We start from the raw sequence: 18,611 nt of genomic DNA, 5'->3' as shown, positions 1-18,611 counted from the left end.
TTTTCGGATCTCCTTACCCTGTTACTGCTATCTCAAATATTGTTTACACTCATCACTGCTTTGAAGTTACAGTACTGATTATGCTGTCTACTTGATCATGTTATTTAATGCATTAATATAAAAGCACACTGACTACTATATCACAATTCTGGTATATATTTTGATAACTAAATTTCAATGTAATTGGTTTCCTTTGTAATCCTGTATATTTTATTTTATGTACTTAAAAACCTTGCTATGTGAATGGGTCCATAGGCTTTTCTAAACTACGCCTACTGCCCTCAGAAGTTGAGATAAAGGAGTAAGCCTGGGGATGGGGGCAGGGCTGGCTGGTGTCCCAAGTGAGGAAGCCCACACACAGAGAGAGGCTTGCTCTGTGCCAGGCATCCTTCCAGGCTTTATGTAACACCTCACTGAATCCTCAGAACGCCCTTGGGAAGGAGGGTTAAAAGAGACTGGTATTTCTCCCATTTTGCAGATGAGAAAACAGAGGCACAGAAGAGTTAGGTCACTTGCCCAAAGTACATGGCTAGTAAATGGTAGAGCTGGGACTTGAATCCAGATAGACCAAGGCCAGAGCCTTCGTGCCTCCTCATTGGGCATATGGCTTCCCTGTCTGGGTAGATGGGAGCCTCTCACAAAAAGTCCCTAAGGTGTTGCTGCTGCTGCCTGGGTGCTTCTCTTGGTGGCGGCGGTGGTGGAGGAATGGGATCCTGAGGGTCTGCTGCCCGAACTGATCATCTGACACATGGGGCTGTAACTAGCTACGCGACCCTGACCAAGTCCATTGACCTCTTTCGGCCTCAGTGTCTCCATCGATAAAATGCAGAGTTCTAAGCACTGCCACCCATACCTTCCCCCTCTGGTGTTCACTTGAGGGATGACCCACTTGGAAACTTAGGCATAGGTTGCTTAGTAACTAAAATCAAGGTCTTGGCTGAATAGAATGGAAAGTGGGGAGGACAGGCTAGCATCATGCTAGCTGATGCCACACAGCAGTCTCTTGTCTTAAGAGGCTGAGTGCTGTGACCTATCTCACCCCATCCTACCTCCCAATCAAGGTGGCCTGGCCCTTTAAGAGCCTTGGGATGGGGATGGAGGTTGGGGAGGGACTTGAGGAAGGCCATCCGGAAAAGGAAACTGCCTAAGGCCTAAACCAGAACTGGAGTTTCTGAGGCTAACACATACTCATTGTTCTGGAAGCTGCCAAAAGATGACCAAATAGTAGGGGTCTTGGCCAAGGCCTCAGGGCCCCACTGGTCCCCAGGGAGATGCTCTGTTTCAAGCTAGTCCACCTTAGTTCCACTTCCTGTGCCCCTCCTGAGCCCTATACCACTTCTGCTACCTGAAGTGTGGGAGTCCATGGACCAAGGAGGAGGGAGCTTCTGAAACTACAGCCTCAGGCCTGACAGGACAGGGCACGGGGATGGCTGTCCTGTGTGGACAGCTCCCCCTGCTGTCTGTGAAATTCCACTGTTAGCAACACATTCCTTTGGGTCTCAAGCGTTTGGTCTCCTTAAAACTAATCTAACCTTAACCAAGTGAAAAATCCCCTGGTAAAGGAAGCCACTGTCATCACCAACACTTTAGTAGGTCTGATTCTGTACTCAGGAGCAGCTGAGTGCAAGGATTCCTGGGTAAGGGCACTGAGGGCATTCACGCATGCTATAGAGAGTTGGATAAGACCCTTCTCCTTGGGGCCAGGATTTCTCCTGGGTCCAACAAGGTGCTTGGAATAGTGACCATGTAAGACTGGAATTGGAGCACTGGAGAGGTGGGCGTGGGCCGTGAGGATCGTGTGGCCTCAGGCTCAGGGCACAGAATCTCACACCCATGCCCACCCAACAGGCCTGTGCCTCGCATCCGAGCCAGCTGGATTCCAGAGAGCCCCTGTTCCCAGTTCCCTTCCCCACCACCAACCTGGAGCTTATTATAGTAGTCGTAATAATAGAAGCAGTACAGCGCAGGTTTATTGAGTACTGGCTGTATACCAGACACGATATGCATCCCTTATCTCTTTTAACCCTGGCGGAGAAGAGGACTCCCGACAAGCAGGCAGGCTGACTTAGAGGTACATGATTGGGCCCCAAAGCGGGAGAGTCCCCTCCCCTAATTCCCTTCCTCCGGGCACTCAGCCTGGTACATTACATCCGTGTGCCCCTCTGGAGGGCTCTAGGCACCTTCCTAGAGCAGGGTGGCGGTTCACTGCTAGGAATGCTCGGGGGGGGGGGTGTGTCTGGTAGGAAGGCCAAAGACAAGCCTCCCCGCTTGCTGACTGTGGGCGCAGGTGCCCAAGGGCTATTTCTGGGCCTGAGTGGACTGAGGAAGGGGAGGGGATGGGCGAAGCCCTCGGCATCACGATAGTTTCTAGTTACCGAGCACACACTCCATGCCAGGTTATGTGCTAAGTGCTTGATACAGCACCTTATTTAATCATCACAGCTACCTGGGAAACAAGTACCATTATTATTTCACAAACAGAGAAAGTGAGGCACAGAGAGGTTACATGCCCAGGGGTTTCCAGCTAAGGGATGGAGCTTTGATTTCTAAAGGTACCGGGGTCTCCGTCAGAGGGAAAACGGGGAGCAGAGCAAGCTAACTGTCAAGCTGGTTTGGAATCCAGGATGGTACCTGCGGTCAGAGTGAGGGCGCGTGGCGGGAGTTCACAGTCCTAGGGGACCAGGCCCTATTACTTCCAGCTTCACTGGCTCTGCTAGGAAAGAGAAGAATGAAGCTAGCAGAGGCCCAGGCCCTGAGGCAGAGGGATGGACTCTTTGACTCCCCAGGATACCCACCAGCCAGGCTGTATCCCTGGCCCATGTACCTCCAATCCAGAGACAGCACCTCATCCCATAACCGAGGAATAAAACCAGGGAGAGACACTTCCCCTTCTGCGGAAACGCTTGCCTTCATTTTCTCAAAAATAAGAAATTGTTCTTCCAAAAAAGGGAAGAACATCAAGCCAGGGTGTCAATCTCACGCCTCAGACGAACGCAATGCAGTTGAGACTTCTCTCTCTTTCCAGTGCCTTCTCCCCCTTTCCCAAAGTCACTTACTGTATATATATATACACACACACACACACACACACACACACACACACACACACACACACACACACACGCACGCTGTCACAGGCTTTGAGATGCAAATTGCACCAAGCAGAAGGCAGCTTGAAGAACAAAGAACGATTGAGGGAAGATCTGAAAGATGGAATTGGAAAAGGCTCTCTGAATTCTTCGGGAGAGGGGAGACCTCTCTGCAGAGGGGAGCAGGGATGATGATCTGGGACTTTTTTATGGGAGAGAGGATCGAGAGGCCCAGTGCTGACTGTGGGGAGTGATGGGGAGGGAGTGTTACAGAAATCTGGAGTGGAGGCCAAGGCTCTGGGTGAGCAAAGAAGTCTGGTTTGATTACAGTCTTCAGCACTGAGCTGGGCACTTTTCCCCTTCTCCTTTTAACATTAGGCCTCAAACGTACTGTGAGTCATGGAGCGAACAGGTCTGCCAACATCTGGGTTTGTTCCAGAGCAGCTAGGTAGGGCAATACTGTTCTAAGGGCTTTAAGGGGAGGATGCAGCCCCCCTTCAGTCCGGGAAGCCCCTGTAGGACACCACATTGTCCCTGGAGCCTGGAGGGGAGGGGCTCCCAGGACCAGCAAAGAGAAAACTCTGGCTGGGTAGATGTGGCACAGTGCCTCTGGGACCTGGCCTCACGTCAGCCCAGTGCCCAGTTGCTCAGCACCTACTGTGTGCAGGCCCTGTACAAATCAGACATGTCCCCACTCTCAGGGGCTCTCAGTCTAATCAAGGCAGCTAACTGGACTGCCAGCTAACTGGACTGGTCTTACTGTGGCATCCCCAATTCTAGAACTGCGATTGAAAGAGCAGGTACTCAATAAACATTTATAAGATGGATGGGTGAGCGAGTGGGTCGGTGGATGCATGGATGGGTGGGTGGGTAGATGGATGGATAGGTGAGTGGATGGATGGATAGGTGAGTGGATGGATGGATAGGTGAGTGGATGGATAGCTGGATGGATAAGCGGGTGGGTAGATGGACAGATAGATGGACTAACCATCTAGAAAAGAAGTAAGCATGTAGACAGCACTCTAAGCGATAGACACAAAATGCCTCCGATGGGTACTGGGATGGGGAAAGCTTCATGGAGCTGGCCTCATCTGACTTGGGCCTTGAGGGATGAGATGGAGACATTCTTACACTCTTCACAGTGCCTACCAGCACACGAATGAGGACCTATTTGCATAAGATGATGCCAGAAGGGAACAGAATTGTGAGAGCTAAATTGAACTCTAGAGATCATGTGGTCCAACCCCATCATTTTGCACATAGGAAAACTAGGGCACGGGAAGGTTAAGAGACTCACCTAAGGTCACACAGTAACTAAGTGGCAAGGCAGAGATTCCAGCAAGGTCTGTTTGCTTTTAGAGCCTGATCTCTTAGCACCGTCCCGTGCTGCTCTCCTGCTCCAGGGCTCTGCTCTCCTCACTGAGATGCCTTGTGGAATTTTGCTACCATTTCTGCTGCAGCCCAGCTCCACCACCCACCCCTGCAGGGCTGGGGAGACCAGGAGCAACTGCTCAGCCCTGGTTAGGCCTCTACCCTTGAATACCACAGACAGGGGAAGAAGCAAGAGGAGGCCACATTGATTGGGTTGGGAGAGGACGATACAGCATCCCATCCCCAAGACCCAGGGGTAAATGTTCCACCACCAGGTTGTTGAGACTAAGCACACATGAAGGGGGAAAGTGGAAGCCATATGGCTTACACAGGGAGTAGGAGTGACCCCTCTCTGGAGACCAAGTCCAGCATCCCAATCCCAGAATTGGGTTATTTGCATTATATGAAGTTAAATCTGAACGTAAATTAACCAGGGACTCTAGTTTCTGGAGAATGCAATAACGCCCATCATTTTGAACTGCTGGCAGGAAGCAGTTAAGATGGACCTGTTCCATAGCTCCCTCCACGCACCATGGAGTTGGTTCCTTGAACAAGACATGGGCAGGACCCTATAGGGAACTCCCAGCTGCCTGGCCCACCAATGGGATGCCCCCTGCACATTTCAGAGACAAGGTCTGATGCTACTTGGGTCCCCAGTGCCTGGCACGGGACTGGGTGCCCAGTGCACGCCCCATGACTGAAGGAGTAATGCTCTCTTGTATGGTCCCCTGTTCCAGGACGCCTTCCCTCACCTCTCCTTGCTGACTAAAATTGTTGCTTCCGTCCTTCAGAGAGGAAACTTCCCCACCGTCTAGGAAATATCTGCTCTCATGGCTTCCAGAAAAGATGGACACGTGAGGCATCCGCACATCACAGGAGCTCATAAAGTACTGGCTGAATTAATGTTCAAGGAAATCCTTGGACATGTGGAGACATTCAAATGACAGTAATAATAATACAAGGCACATCTGGAGACACGCCTCTCCCTGACCCTCTGTAAAGTGGGCTGGCATGTGGCTGGGGGAGCCCTGGCCTTAAATTCTGCCACTTGTGTGCTGTACAGTCTCCAAGGAGTCACTTGACTTCTCCAAAGCTCTATTTTTTCATCTATAAAATGGGAAAAATAACGGTACCTTCATCATGGGACTTGAGGTAAGATTCAAAAAGAGCTGGTATGTTAGACCCTCAAAAGCTCCCAAGGTGATTCTAGTGGACAACCAGGGCTGAGGACTGCTGGGTTACGGGGAAAACCCAGACCCCTGATATCCACGCCAGGTTTCTTTCCTTTCTCCTAGGTGCCAGGGAGGTAGTAGGTAGCTGGCTAAAGCTCAGGCATGCCAAGCTCGCCTTCCAGCTTCGGCCTTCTTGTGGTCTGGATGTAGACGCGGGAGGCAGGCGGCCCTGACGGAGTGCAGCAGGAAAGGGGCCGTGTACCTGGGGAGGCCCCAGTCATTAATCAGGCCTCTGGGCACCGTGCCTGGTCTCTGGAATATTCATAAGGCCCCTCCAGCTGTGCCAGGCAATCAGGGTGCTGATTGCTCCCCCATCTGCAGCTTAACTTTCCACTCCAGAGAGGAGAGAGCTGGCGGCTGAATGTTAACCAGGGAGAAAACTGGCCTGAACAAGAGCCCCAGGAAAGACAAATCCACTCCTTCGAGATCTGCCGGCCTGGCCAGAACTTATCCATCCCCCAGCGTCACAGGCAGTGGAAAGAGTCGCGGGTTCAGAAATAAGTGAACTGGTTTCTGGCGGCTCTGCAGCCTGTTTCCCCAGCTGTAAAATGGGGATGGCTCTACCACACGCCCCAAGAGGATTGATGAAGACGGAGTTTCTTGGACTGGAGTGCTGTACAAAGGCAAGGCATCATCATTGCTTGTAGCTGTTGTGGGCATGCTTCCTACCCTGGGGAAAAGTTTTTAATCACAAATATTGAGAAGTCTCAGGCAAGCTGGCTTTAAGGGAAACTGAACAAAGGAAGAAAAGTTCTTGGAAAAGTCAGCCTCGGGCTCGGCCTCAGGGCAGGGACTTGGGGGTGCCAGGCTTGCTATTCTCATCTGTCCCAAACCTCTCAGAGAAGCAAGAAAGGAATGGGAAGGACATTTGACAGTAGACGGCCAAAAATTCAGAAAAGAACTACAAAAGCAGACAGTGTTCTGTGGCCTTCTGGTTGCCCAGGAAAAGAGTCTGGATCCAAGCAGTGCAGGGACAAAAGTGTGCCCCCATGAGTTCACAGCTCATGAGTGACGCTCTAAGCAATGATTAGGACTCACCAAGATATGGCCAAAATCTTTCCTGTGTTTGTGTTGAATAATACAGGAAACTGTTTTTAGAGAGATTTCTATCTAAACGGAGGGAAAAAAAAAAACTGGAGCTAAAATAATATGACCTTCTTCCTAGAAAACCGACCAATGTGGAACAGCTCATCTCTCCTGCTGACAGACAATGAGGGTCCTGAACTTGGCATTATTGTTATTGCTGTTTGTTGCTGCCCCCCCGCTCTATCCCCAAGACCAGCCAGCCCACAACAGTGTGCTCAGCCCTGACCACAGAGGGCAGGACACTGACAGCCTTGGCCGAGGCAGCAGGGGAAGGTAAAAGTCGGCCTGGTTCCTAAGCAGCCCCTCTCTGGGGGCAGGACCCTGTTCTGCAGAGTCTCAGACGTCAGGGTCCTGCCTCAGACTAAAGGAACTGTTCAGATCCAGGAGCTGCCTTGCGCCTATCCTCCAGCCCTTCACCCTCACTCTGGGTACTTGTATCTTGCTAGCATTTTCTCCAGCCAGCTCAGAAGCACGTGTTCCTCTGGAAGAAAACATTTGTCATATACATCAAATGAGTGCTGAACTGAGCCCCTACTCTGGGTTATTTGTTCTCTGAAATCTCACAGGTTCCCTCTTCATGTCAACAAATTGCTTTTATTTCTTTTTTTTTTCCTAAAGTATAAAACATTAAGTGTTTATCTAAAAAAAATTTAGATAATATAGTTAAGGAAAAAGAAGAAAATGAAAGAGCGCTCATGATCCCAATACTCAGAGATAACCACTTTTAACATTAAATGTGGGACTTCCCTGGTGGCGCAGTGGTTAAGAATCCGCCTGCCTGGGCTTACCTGGTGGCACAGTGGTTGAGAGTCCACCTGCCGATGCAGGGGACATGGGTTCGTGTCCCGGTCCGGGAAGATCCCACAAGCCGCGGAGCGGCTGGGCCAGTGAGCCATGGCCACTGAGCCTGCGCATCTGGAACCTGTGCTCCGCAACGGGAGAGGCCACAGCAGTGACAGGCCCGCGTATCGCCAAAAAAAAAAGAATCCTCCTGCCGAATTGTATCAAACATTTAGAGAAAAACTAACACCTATCCTTCTCAAACTCTTCCAAAATATAGCAGAGGGAGGAACACTGCCAAACTCATTCTATGAGGCCACCATCACCCTGATACCAAAACTAGACAAAGATGTCACAAAGAAAGACAACTACAGGCCAATATCACTGATGAACATAGATGCAAAAATCCTCAACAAAATACTAGCAAACAGAATCCAGCAGAACATTAAAAGGATCATACACCATGATCAAGTGGGGTTTATTCCAGGAATGCAAGGAGTCTTCAATGTATGCAAATCAATCAATGTGATATATCATATTAACAAACTGAAGGAGAAAAACCATATGATCATCTCAATAGATGCAGAGAAAGCTTTCGACAAAATTCAACACCCATTTATGATAAAAACCCTGCAGAAAGTAGGGATAGAGGGAACTTACCTCAACATAATAAAGGCCATATATGACAAACCCACAGCCAACATCGTCCTCAATGGTGAAAAACTGAAAGCATTTCCACTAAGATCAGGAACAAGACAAGGTTGCCCACTCTCACCACTCTTATTCAACATAGTTTTGGAAGTTTTAGCCACAGCAATTAGAGAAGAAAAAGAAATAAAAGGAATCTAAATCGGAAAAGAAGAAGTAAAGCTGTCACTGTTTGCAGGTGACATGATACTATACATAGAGAATCCTAAAGATGCTACCAGAAAACTACTAGAGCTAATCAATGAATTTGGTAAAGTAGCAGGATACAAAATTAATGCACAGAAATCTCTTGCATTCCTATACACTAATGATGAAAAATCTGAAAGTAAAATTAAGGAAACACTCCCATTTACCACTGCAACAAAAAGAATAAAATATCTAGGAGTAAACCTACCTAAGGAGACAAAAGACCTGTATGCAGAAAATTATAAGACACTAATGAAAGAAATTAAAGATGATACAAATAGATGGAGAGATATACCATGTTCTTGGATTGGAAGAATCAACATTGTGAAAATGACTCTACTACCCAAAGCAATCTACAGATTCAATGCAATTCCTATGAAACTACCACTGGCATTTTTCACAGAACTAGAACAAAAAATTTCACAATTTGTATGGAAACACAAAAGACCCCGAAAAGCCAAAGCAATCTTGAGAAAGAAAAATGGAGCTGGAGGAATCAGGTTCCCTGACTTCAGACTGTACTACAAAGCTACAGTAATCAAGACAGTATGGTACTGGCACAAAAACAGAAATATAGATCAATGGAACAGGATAGAAAGCCCAGAGGTAAATCCACACACATATGGTCACCTTATCTTTGATAAATGAGACAAGAATATACAGTGGAGAAAAGACAGCCTCTTCAATAAGTGGTGTTAGGGAAACTGGACAGCTACATGTAAAAGAATGAAATTAGAACACTCCCTAACACCATATACAAAAATAAACTCAAAACGGATTAAAGATCTAAATGTAAGGCCAGACACTATCAAACTGTTAGAGGAAAACATAGGCAGAACACTCTATGACATAAATCACAGCAAGAACCTTTTTGACCCACCTCCTAGGGAAATGGAAATAAAAACAAAAATAAACAAATGGGACCTAATGAAACTTAAAAGCTTTTGCACAGCAAGGGAAACCATAAACAATACCAAAAGACAACACTCTGAATGGGAGAAAATATTTGCAAATGAAGCAACTGACAAAGGATTAATCTCCAAAATTTACAAGCAGCTCATGCAGCTCAATATCAAAAAAACAAACAACCCAATCCAAAAATGGGCAGAAGACCTAAATAGACATTTCTCCAAAGAAGATATACAGACTACCAACAAACACATGAAAGAATGCTCAACATCATTAATCATTAGAGAAATGCAAATCAAAACTACAATGAGATATCATCTCACACCAGTCAGAATGGCCATCATCAAAAAATCTAGAAACAATAAATGCTGGAGAGGGTGTGGAGAAAAGGCAACCTTCCTGCACTGTTGGTGGGAAAGTAAACTGATACAGCCACTATGGAGAATAGTATGGAGGTTCCTTAAAAAACTAAAAATAGAACTACCATATGACCCAGCAATCCCACTACTGGGCATATACCCTGAGAAAAACATAATTCAAAGAGAGTCATGTACCAAAATGTTCATTGCAGGTCTATTTACAATAGCCAGGACATGGAAGCAATCTAAGTGTTCATCGACAGATGAATGGATAAAGAAGATGTGGCACATATATACAATGGAATGTTACTCAGTCATAAAAGGAAACGAAATTGAGTTATTTGTAGTGAGGTGGATGGATCTAGAGTCTGTCCTACAGAGTGAAGTAAGTCAAAAAGAAAACAACAAATACCATATGCTAACACATATATATGGAATCTAAAAAAAAAAAAAAGGTCATGAAGAACCTAGGGGCAAGACGAGAATAAAGACACAGACCTACTAGAGAATGGAGTTAAGGATACGGGGAGGGGGAAAGGTAAGCTGGGACAAAGTGAGAGAGTGGCATGGACATATATACACTATCAAACGTAAAATAGATAGCTAGTGGGAAGCAGCCGCATAGCACAGGGAGATCAGCTCTGTGCTTTGTGACCACCTAGAGCGGTGGGATAGGAAGGGAGATGCAAGAGGGAAGAGATATGCGGACATATGTATATGTATAACTGATTCACTTTGTTATAAAGCAGAAATTAACACACCATTGTAAAGCAATTATACTCCAATAAAGATGTTTTTTAAAATAAATAAATAAATAAAATAAGCATTAAAAAAAAAAAAAAAGAATCCGCCTGCCAATGCAGGGGTCACAGGTTCGATACCTGGTCTGGAAAGATCCCATATGGTGTGGAGCAACTGGTCCCGTGTGCCACAACTACTGAGCCCGTGTGCTGCAGCTACTGAAGCCCACGCACCTAGAGCCCATGCTCTGCAACAAGCAACTGCAATGAGAAGCTCGCACACCGCAACAAAGAGTAGCCCCTGCTCGCCACAACTAGAGAAAGCCTGTGCGCAGCAACCAAGACCCAACGCAGTCAAAAAAAAAACCAACATTAGGTGTCTTTTCCAAATAGGCGGATGGCTAGATAGATATTTTTCAACGGGATTAATCAGATTTTACCTTTTTTTTCCCTCAGTTAACAGTGGGTGATAAATTTTCTCTCATTAAATATTCCCTTGCAGCAGTGGTTCTAAAAGTATTGTCTGGGAACCCTTGGAGATCCCCAAGGCTTTTTCAGGGAGTCCGTTGGGTGAAAACTATTTTCATAATAATACAAGACATTACTTGCCTTTTCACTCATTCTCTCAGGACTGTACAGTGGAGTTTTCCAGAGGCTGTATGATGTGTGATATTGCAACAGGCTGAATGTAGAAGCAGATATGCAAATCCAGCCATCTTTTATTAAGCCAGACTAATTTAAAGAGATTTGCAAATATCATTCTTCTCATTAATTTTTTTTGGAAAATATAATTATTTTTCATAAAAATATTTTTTTTGGGAGTACGTAAAATGGTTTATTATTAGGTGAATTAACAAATGCATATTTTTGAAATTCCTTTTTTTTTTTTTTTTTTTTGCGGCTTGTGGGATCTTATTTCCCCAACCAGGGATTGAATACGGGCCCTCTGAAGTGAAAGTGCAGAATCCTAACCACTGGACTGCCAGGGAATTCCCTGAAATTCCTTCATTTTTATTTTGAATATGCTAAATGTTAATAGATATAGCCATATAAGCAAAAGCTCTTTGGGGTTCTCAAAAATGCTTAAGAGCATAAAGTGATTCTGAGGCTGAACACTTGAGAACAACTACTCTGCACCATCACCTTTGCTGACTGCATAGCACCCCTTTCTGTGGATGGCCCCTAATTTGTTCACCCATTTCCTTATTGAAATGGGTTGCTTCCAATTTTCACTACTATAAAAGCGCCGCACAAATCATCGAGTACCTACGTAAAGTGAAAACTTCCTGGAATGAGAGAAAACAACAGATGCCAACTGGAAGGGTGAGCCAGCACTATTAGTCCATTACTAATCAAATTAAACAAAATGTATCACAGGATGTGAACAAATAAAGTTGAAAGGCTATGTGCACGTTGAATATATATATATATGTGTACAGATACATATGTTTGCATAGAGAGCAAGACTTAACGCTCTGTAAAGAGTCCTTTTTTTTCTGCTGTCTATGAAGTGGTTACAAAAGCTGATCAGGGCTTCCCTGGTGGCGCAGTGGTCGAGAGTCCGCCTGCCGATGCAGGCGACACAGGTTCGTGCCCCGGTCCGGGAAGATCCCACATGCCGCGGAGCGGCTGGGCCCGTGAGCCATGACCACTGAGCCTGCACGTCCAGAGCCTGTGCTCCGCAACGGGAGAGGCCTCAACAGTGAGAGGCCCGCATACCGCAAAAAAAAAAAAAAAAAAAGCTGATCATATTCTAGAGCAGTGTTATGGGTGGTATGAAACTCTTTGGTACCATTACAGAAACTGAGAGGAGTTTAGAAACTTTAAGCAATTGGAGAGAGAAATTTTATTTCTGTAGGTAGGAAACAATAAAAAATGATGTTTGTAAAAAAGTTGAGTACAAAAATGCTGCAGACTTTCAAAAATATATACTTGAGAGTATTTCTGTAGAACAGATTCCTAGAAGTGGAATTGCTGGGTCAATGGACACGCATCTTTAAATGTTGATAGATATTGACAAGTTACCTTCATTTACACCTCACCAAGAGTAAGATGTAAATATACCAAATGTCCTGAGAGTGTATGTGAGTGCCTGCCCTCTGACATCTTTGGCAAAACCAAAGATTATGATTCTTTTAAATCTTTTTCTACTTAGTAGGCTAAAAGTTACATTTTGTCTTCTATGAATTGCTTATTCATATCCCTTGCCCATTTTCTATTGGGTCCTTTTTCTTATTGATTTTTCTTTAACTCTTTATATATTCTGGACAAGCATCTTTTGTCTGTCATATATTGCAAATATTGGCTTGCCTCAATTACGTGGCTTGCCTTTCAATTTTGCTTACCTGTCTCACTAGAGTACAAAAACTGCCTTTAAAACTTTTATTCTAAATTTATTCTAATCTATTAATCATTTCCTTTATGGTTTTATGGATTCTCATCTGGCTTAGGAAGCCTTTTCTTGTTGCATGATTTTAAAAATACTCTCCATTTCCCTCTAATACACTTGCAGCTTTTCTTTTTATTTCTTAATATTTAGATCTTCAATCCATCTGGAATTAATTTTTGTTATGGTATGAGGCATTGACTGTTGACCTTTGTAATCCATGTAGTGGAGTATGGCAGGGTGCCGGCAATGGGCTTGAGCCCCAGTAAGAACCAGCCCATGCATTGCTGGGGACCTGTAGGCCTGCCTGCTGCAGCTGGAGCTAAGCTGGTTCCCAAGTGGACAGATATCTGAGCCCACCTGGTTCAGGAGGGGAGGCAAGCTACATTTCAGAATCCTTCCCAATGAGATAGAGCTGTTGCGGGCATCTGCAAAGTTGACAAGCAGAGCTGATGACACTCCAAGAAAGCACCAAAACATCTTTACCATGTAGTTTGGTTCTCAGAGAGCTTTCTGTCCATTACCCTCCTTGATGCCAACATCGCTATGTAGGTGGAAGGGGATTTAAGATGCCCACTTTACCATTACAGAAAATAAGGTGCAGAGGGGTTAAGTGACACGCCCAAGGTCACGCTCCCGGTGAGTGGCAGAGCCCAAATAGAACCTAGACTTCCTGCTCCCAAGTCCACAGCTCCTCCGACCTCTCTGTGCATCAGGCTCTGAGTCCCTGTCACCGCAGCTGCCCCCTTTAGTGGAAGGGAGGGTCTGGCCTAAGGCTTTCCCAAAACTGTGCTCCCCCACTGTGGGCAGGTGAGACTGGAAAAATCCATCCTCCACCACCAGCTGACGGAGGGTTTCGAGGCTTCCTTGGGCATGTACCTCCTCCTCTCCCCAAGTTTGGTGGAGGGTGGGAGTGATGAGTCAGGTCGGGGAGGGAGAGCTCAGCCATAAACAAGCGGGACTGACAGCGAGCACTTTCCTTGAGGCACGTGACCTCCCACGGGCCTCCGGGGACTCTGCCTGAATGGCAAAGCTTCAAAATTTCATGATCTAGGCTCCGCACATTTAATTTGCTATATTCTCGAAGGCAGCCACAGAAGGGAAGAAGCTTTTAGAGAGGAGGTGGGGGATGAGGGAGAAGGTAAATTATTTCTAGTCCCTCAATGAAGAGTTTGAAATGTTATTTTTAATGAGTGTGTCATTTTTGCAGACACCCAATGTGACTATGCTGGGTCTTTATCCCCTCCAGCTCCAAACCAAAGGGACACCCAGGACGCAGAATTGTAGAGCTGGGTCTGGCCTTGGAGATCAGACGATCCAATCCCTTGGGGTTAATGGGAACCCCATGTACCCCAAAGCAAGTGACTTGTCCAAGTTGGGGAAGTTCTGGGAACAGATCTCAGGTCTCCTCGATGTACTTGTTCTCTCCTTGGATATTCCTCAGGTCCCCCACCTACACTTGCTCTGGTGACCCTTGGGGAAAGCCTTGGGGAAGGCACAGCTACTGGACACACGATGAGAAAGTAAAAGGTGGGGTCAGAGAGAAACAGGGGCAACAGGCCCAACAGTGACCAAGCAGGGCTTCTCTCCACCCTGGGGCTGCAGTCAGGCCTACGGAGGTACGGGTGCCTACCTGTTCCAGGGGGATGACGAGGAAGGAGCCACCTCCCGCGCTCTCAGTGACAATGGCCAGGAAGCGGGCGTTGACGGCGCAAAAATGGTTATCGTGCACATTCTTGGTGATAGGGATCCCGTCGAAGCAGTGCTCCCGGTTGGCCACCTTCCCGTAGACGTTCCGGAACTTGGAGCTGCGGTATTGCGGACGCCAGGACATCTGTGAGGGGCCAGAAGAGACAAGGGTCAGGCTGGGGACTGCTTCCCGAAGGGCTGAGCTGGGCACGTGCGGGAGGTCTCAGGGACGCAGGAGGTGAGGAAGGCCCAGCACCTGCCCTCAGGATGCGGGGAGAGGGGAAGGAACCTCCAAGAATCGGGTGCCTGGCCCTGTGCTGGAGGACTTACTCTTTCAATAAAGTCCCACAAGAGCAAAGACTGGCATGAGGGCATCCACACACTTCCTGCTTTCAGTATACACGTCCACACCACCTTCCAGAAAGGATGGAGGATCCTTTCACTCTCAAGGGACGTGCCACGTGATAGAGCAGACCATCCATCCAATAACATGTCTGGGCTGCTTCTTGCGTGTCAGAAACTGTGCTTAATTTAGTATGGGACGTGCAGACAGAGGAGGCTGGGTGTTCACAAAGAGAGAGAACAATTCTAATGATGAGGGGCAGAGGAGGAAGACAGCCCCTTCACGTGCAGCAAGGCAAATGACCACCCATTATCATATGCTCCTCTGATTCTCTCTAGGTCTTCTAACCCACAAGCGCACCCTCCGAAATCTCTTAGCCCTATACATCATCACCATCATCATCCTCACCAGGCCCAGAGAGGTAAAGTGATTTGTCCAAGGCCACACAGCTAATGAGTAGGGTCATGAACACAGGTCTCCTGATTGGAAATCTGAGACTCTTTCTTATGCCAGATTACCCTTTGGAGCAAGGTTTCTCAGTGTGTGGCCCACAGATCACCTGTATCAAAATCATCCGGGATGGGGGAGGTTTCTCAGCCTCCTACATCATTTGTTAGAAATGTTGATTCCTGGCTCCCAATCCAGACCTACTAAATCCAATATTTTGGGAATGGGGCCCAGAAAGAGGCATTTTAATCCAGCTTCCCTGCCCCAGAGTGAGACAGAAATACGCCGAGGTTTGAGAGCCCCTGTTCTAGAGGGTACCCCTCTCTACCCCTCACCACCCACCAACCATGACACAGGGTCCAACCTACTGCATGAGTGTCCCATGCTGTGCACAGTGGAGAACACAGATACACAGATGTGCATGTGGGGGTGTGTGGAGGACAGAATGGGCAGCCCACCGTGGAGTTCAGCTTTGTTGTAGGATGGCACCTCCTATGGGGAAGCCCTACGAATGGGCGCCATGGCAGATGGAGCTCAAGTAGGTGCTCTCCTGGCAGACACGCATCCAAGCTCAATGAGCAATGGCAAGTTCCCAGCCGGGGCCTGGCATTCAGTAGGCGCTCAATAAGCGCTTTATTAAATGAACATCCTTCTGGCCCGACTTTGCCATTATCCATCCTCTCCCCTTCCTGCCAAATCTCCTGATATGCCTTGAGTCTCCCACCCCATCTCAGGACAGAAATTTCTTCAGATGAAATTTCCAAGGGGCGGAAAACAAAAGGAAATACCACCACAGAATCAGGAAACCAACCCTGGGAATTTGACTGAAAACAAAACTTTGCATCTGATTTAAATAAAGCCAGGAGCTCAGCCACAAAGGCCTCTGTATTGAAGGAAGATGTTCAGATCCAATGAGGAGAATCCCTGGGGTTCTTCAGGCAAGCCCTCTTCCGGCCAGCTCTCTGGGCCTCCACCCACCTTCTCCAATCCCCCAGGCCACTCTCCACGCCGCAGGGCCAGCCGCCCTACTCTCCACTCCTCCCCACCTCCCAGCCTCTGCCCACTCTGTACCCCTTTTCCTCCTGCCTTCTCCCCTCTCTGCCGAGTTCTGCCCAAGACTGTTCAGAACAAAGTCCCGCTGGAGAGGCAAATGCACTGGATGGGAGCCTGGTTGGTCATTTCTGGCTGTGTGACCTGAGACTATCCTCTTCTGACAGATTCCTCAGCAGGATTATATCAGTGATGCCCCGAGTGTGGTCCCAGGTGGTCACTCATGGTTCCTTTACATGGTACAGAGATGAAGTTTTAAATTTTAGTAGTTACATATTTATTTTTAATTTGCATTAGAAAAAATATAACTTGCATGCCAAGTCCATGATTTCACAGGTATTAGCGCTAAGAAAGCTAAGTTTAAAAATAATGAATTAATTCAAAGAAAAATACAGCATGAAAAATATAGTCTCGGTGGTACATGGTCCCGGCAGAAGTTCTGTCTGATATGGGAGTATTGGAGATCACTCTGTCTCTTTCAGGTAGAATATTCTAGATTCCACAGTTCCCCCTGAAGACAAAGGAGGTGGTGAGCCTGCTCATTCCAACCTCTTTTTCCTTGTTGGTGCAGTTCTGGCCTGGAATGCCTTCGCTCTCTTCTCTGTCCAGCCCAACCTTAGCCTTCAGGGCCTGACTTGAATCTGACTGCCCTCTCAAAGGTCCAGCAGAGAGAACTCTGTGGGGATCAGCCCCAGCCTGCATCCTAGGAAAAACAGAGAGCGTCTCTCAGCAAGCCCGGCGCTGGCCTCTCCCCATTGGCTGGTAGGCTGAGGCTGACCTCTCCGCTGGACCTTTGGAAGGGCTGGGGGAAGGAGGCGAGGGGGCCCTTATCACTGGGCCTGCAGCTTCACCCCTCTTGAAGCCACAGTGAGCATGCCTGGCAGAGCGCTGGACCGGGAGTCTGCAGTCCTGGGTTTTCACTCCCCATTCTAACTCCTACTAGCCTTGGAAAGACACTTTGCCTCCCTGAGATATTCTAAAATGAGACCCATAATTCCTGACTTTATCTGGTTACTTTAAGAGTCAAAATGAAATATGTAGGTACAAGGTCTCATTCAAGATAAGATATCACTGCTGGGCCTCCCTGGTGGCGCAGTCGTTGAGAGTCCGCCTGCCGATGCGATGCGGAGGACACGGGATCGTGCCCCGGTCCGGGAGGATCCCACATGCCGCGGAGCGGCTGGGCCCGTGAGCCATGGCCGCTGAGCCTGCGCGTCCGGAGCCTGTGCTCCGCAACGGGAGAGGCCACAGCAGTGAGAGGCCCGTGTACCGCAAAAACAAACAAACAAACAAAAATGTATCACTGCTGCTCCCGTGGGCCCAGTCTACTGAGAGGTGTCTGGAAAGCATCAGACACGGACTCCACTTTCAAATATCTTACAAGCCAACGGAGGAGACGAAATGGATGCTTGACAAGTTTATGGTAGTGAGAGGTCAGGGAAGGGGGGGACAGGGTGGGCTTCATGGAGGAGGGGCCATCTGCCAGCACGGGACACTGACAGAGCACCGGGCACTGTGCACAACCCCTGCGAGGTGGGAACTATGACTGTCCTGTTGCAGAGGGTGGGAAACAGACCCAGCCCAAGTTCAGACAGTGAGCACGCACAGGATTCACTGGAACCTGTTCTGACTCTGCAGACCATATTATGTTCTCTCCAACTTCTTATTATAAAATACTTCAAAATGCAAAAATAGTTGAGAGCGTGGTACAATAATCACCCACCACCTGGGTTCATCATCATTAACATGTTGACACGTTCCTTTATGTACCTACTTCTTTCGGTTTTTTTAGTTTTGTGGAATTGTTTGAAAGGAAGTTGCCAACATGATGACTCCTGCCCCTTTATTATGTCAGCACACATTTCCTACAAAGGAGGACGATTTCCTACATGAGCACATCACTATTACCACCTCTAAGAAAATTAACAACAATTCTTCAATACTGTCTAATACCCAGCCAATATTCAAAATTCTTCAAAATGCCTTTTACAGCTATTCCATATTTTGAACCAGGATTGGGAGCAGTGTTGCTCCCATGTATTTCATTTGGTTGTGATCTCTCTTTTGACTCCTTTAAATCTAGAACACTCCCATCACTTTTTTTTTTTAGTGACACTGACTTCTTAAAGACATCAAATCAGTTGTCTTAGAAAATGTTCTAGGGGCTTCCCTGGTGGTGCAGTGGTTAAGAATCCGCCTGCCAATGCAGGGGACACGGGTTCGAGCCCTGGTCTGG

The 18,611-nt window shown here is 47.3% G+C and overlaps 1 protein-coding gene across 2 annotated transcripts in view; it reads right to left on the bottom strand.

Moving 5' to 3' along the window:
* Window positions 1–18,611, bottom strand: part of CORO2B (coronin 2B) — a 139,802-nt gene that overhangs the window by 56,651 nt on the left and 64,540 nt on the right. For both annotated transcript variants that reach the window (XM_029238734.1, XM_029238733.1), the window contains exon 2: window positions 14,480–14,680. In XM_029238734.1, the coding sequence (XP_029094567.1) occupies window positions 14,480–14,680 (201 nt within the window). The remainder of the gene's footprint in view (window positions 1–14,479; window positions 14,681–18,611) is intronic.

This window comes from Monodon monoceros, unplaced genomic scaffold (genome assembly GCF_005190385.1).
Source record: "Monodon monoceros isolate NGI ecotype Baffin Bay Population unplaced genomic scaffold, NGI_Narwhal_1 Super_Scaffold_21, whole genome shotgun sequence".
Taxonomy (NCBI): domain Eukaryota; kingdom Metazoa; phylum Chordata; class Mammalia; order Artiodactyla; family Monodontidae; genus Monodon; species Monodon monoceros.
The sequence above is the reverse complement of the archived record's forward strand: the minus strand, read 5'-3'. Positions and strand labels throughout refer to the sequence as shown.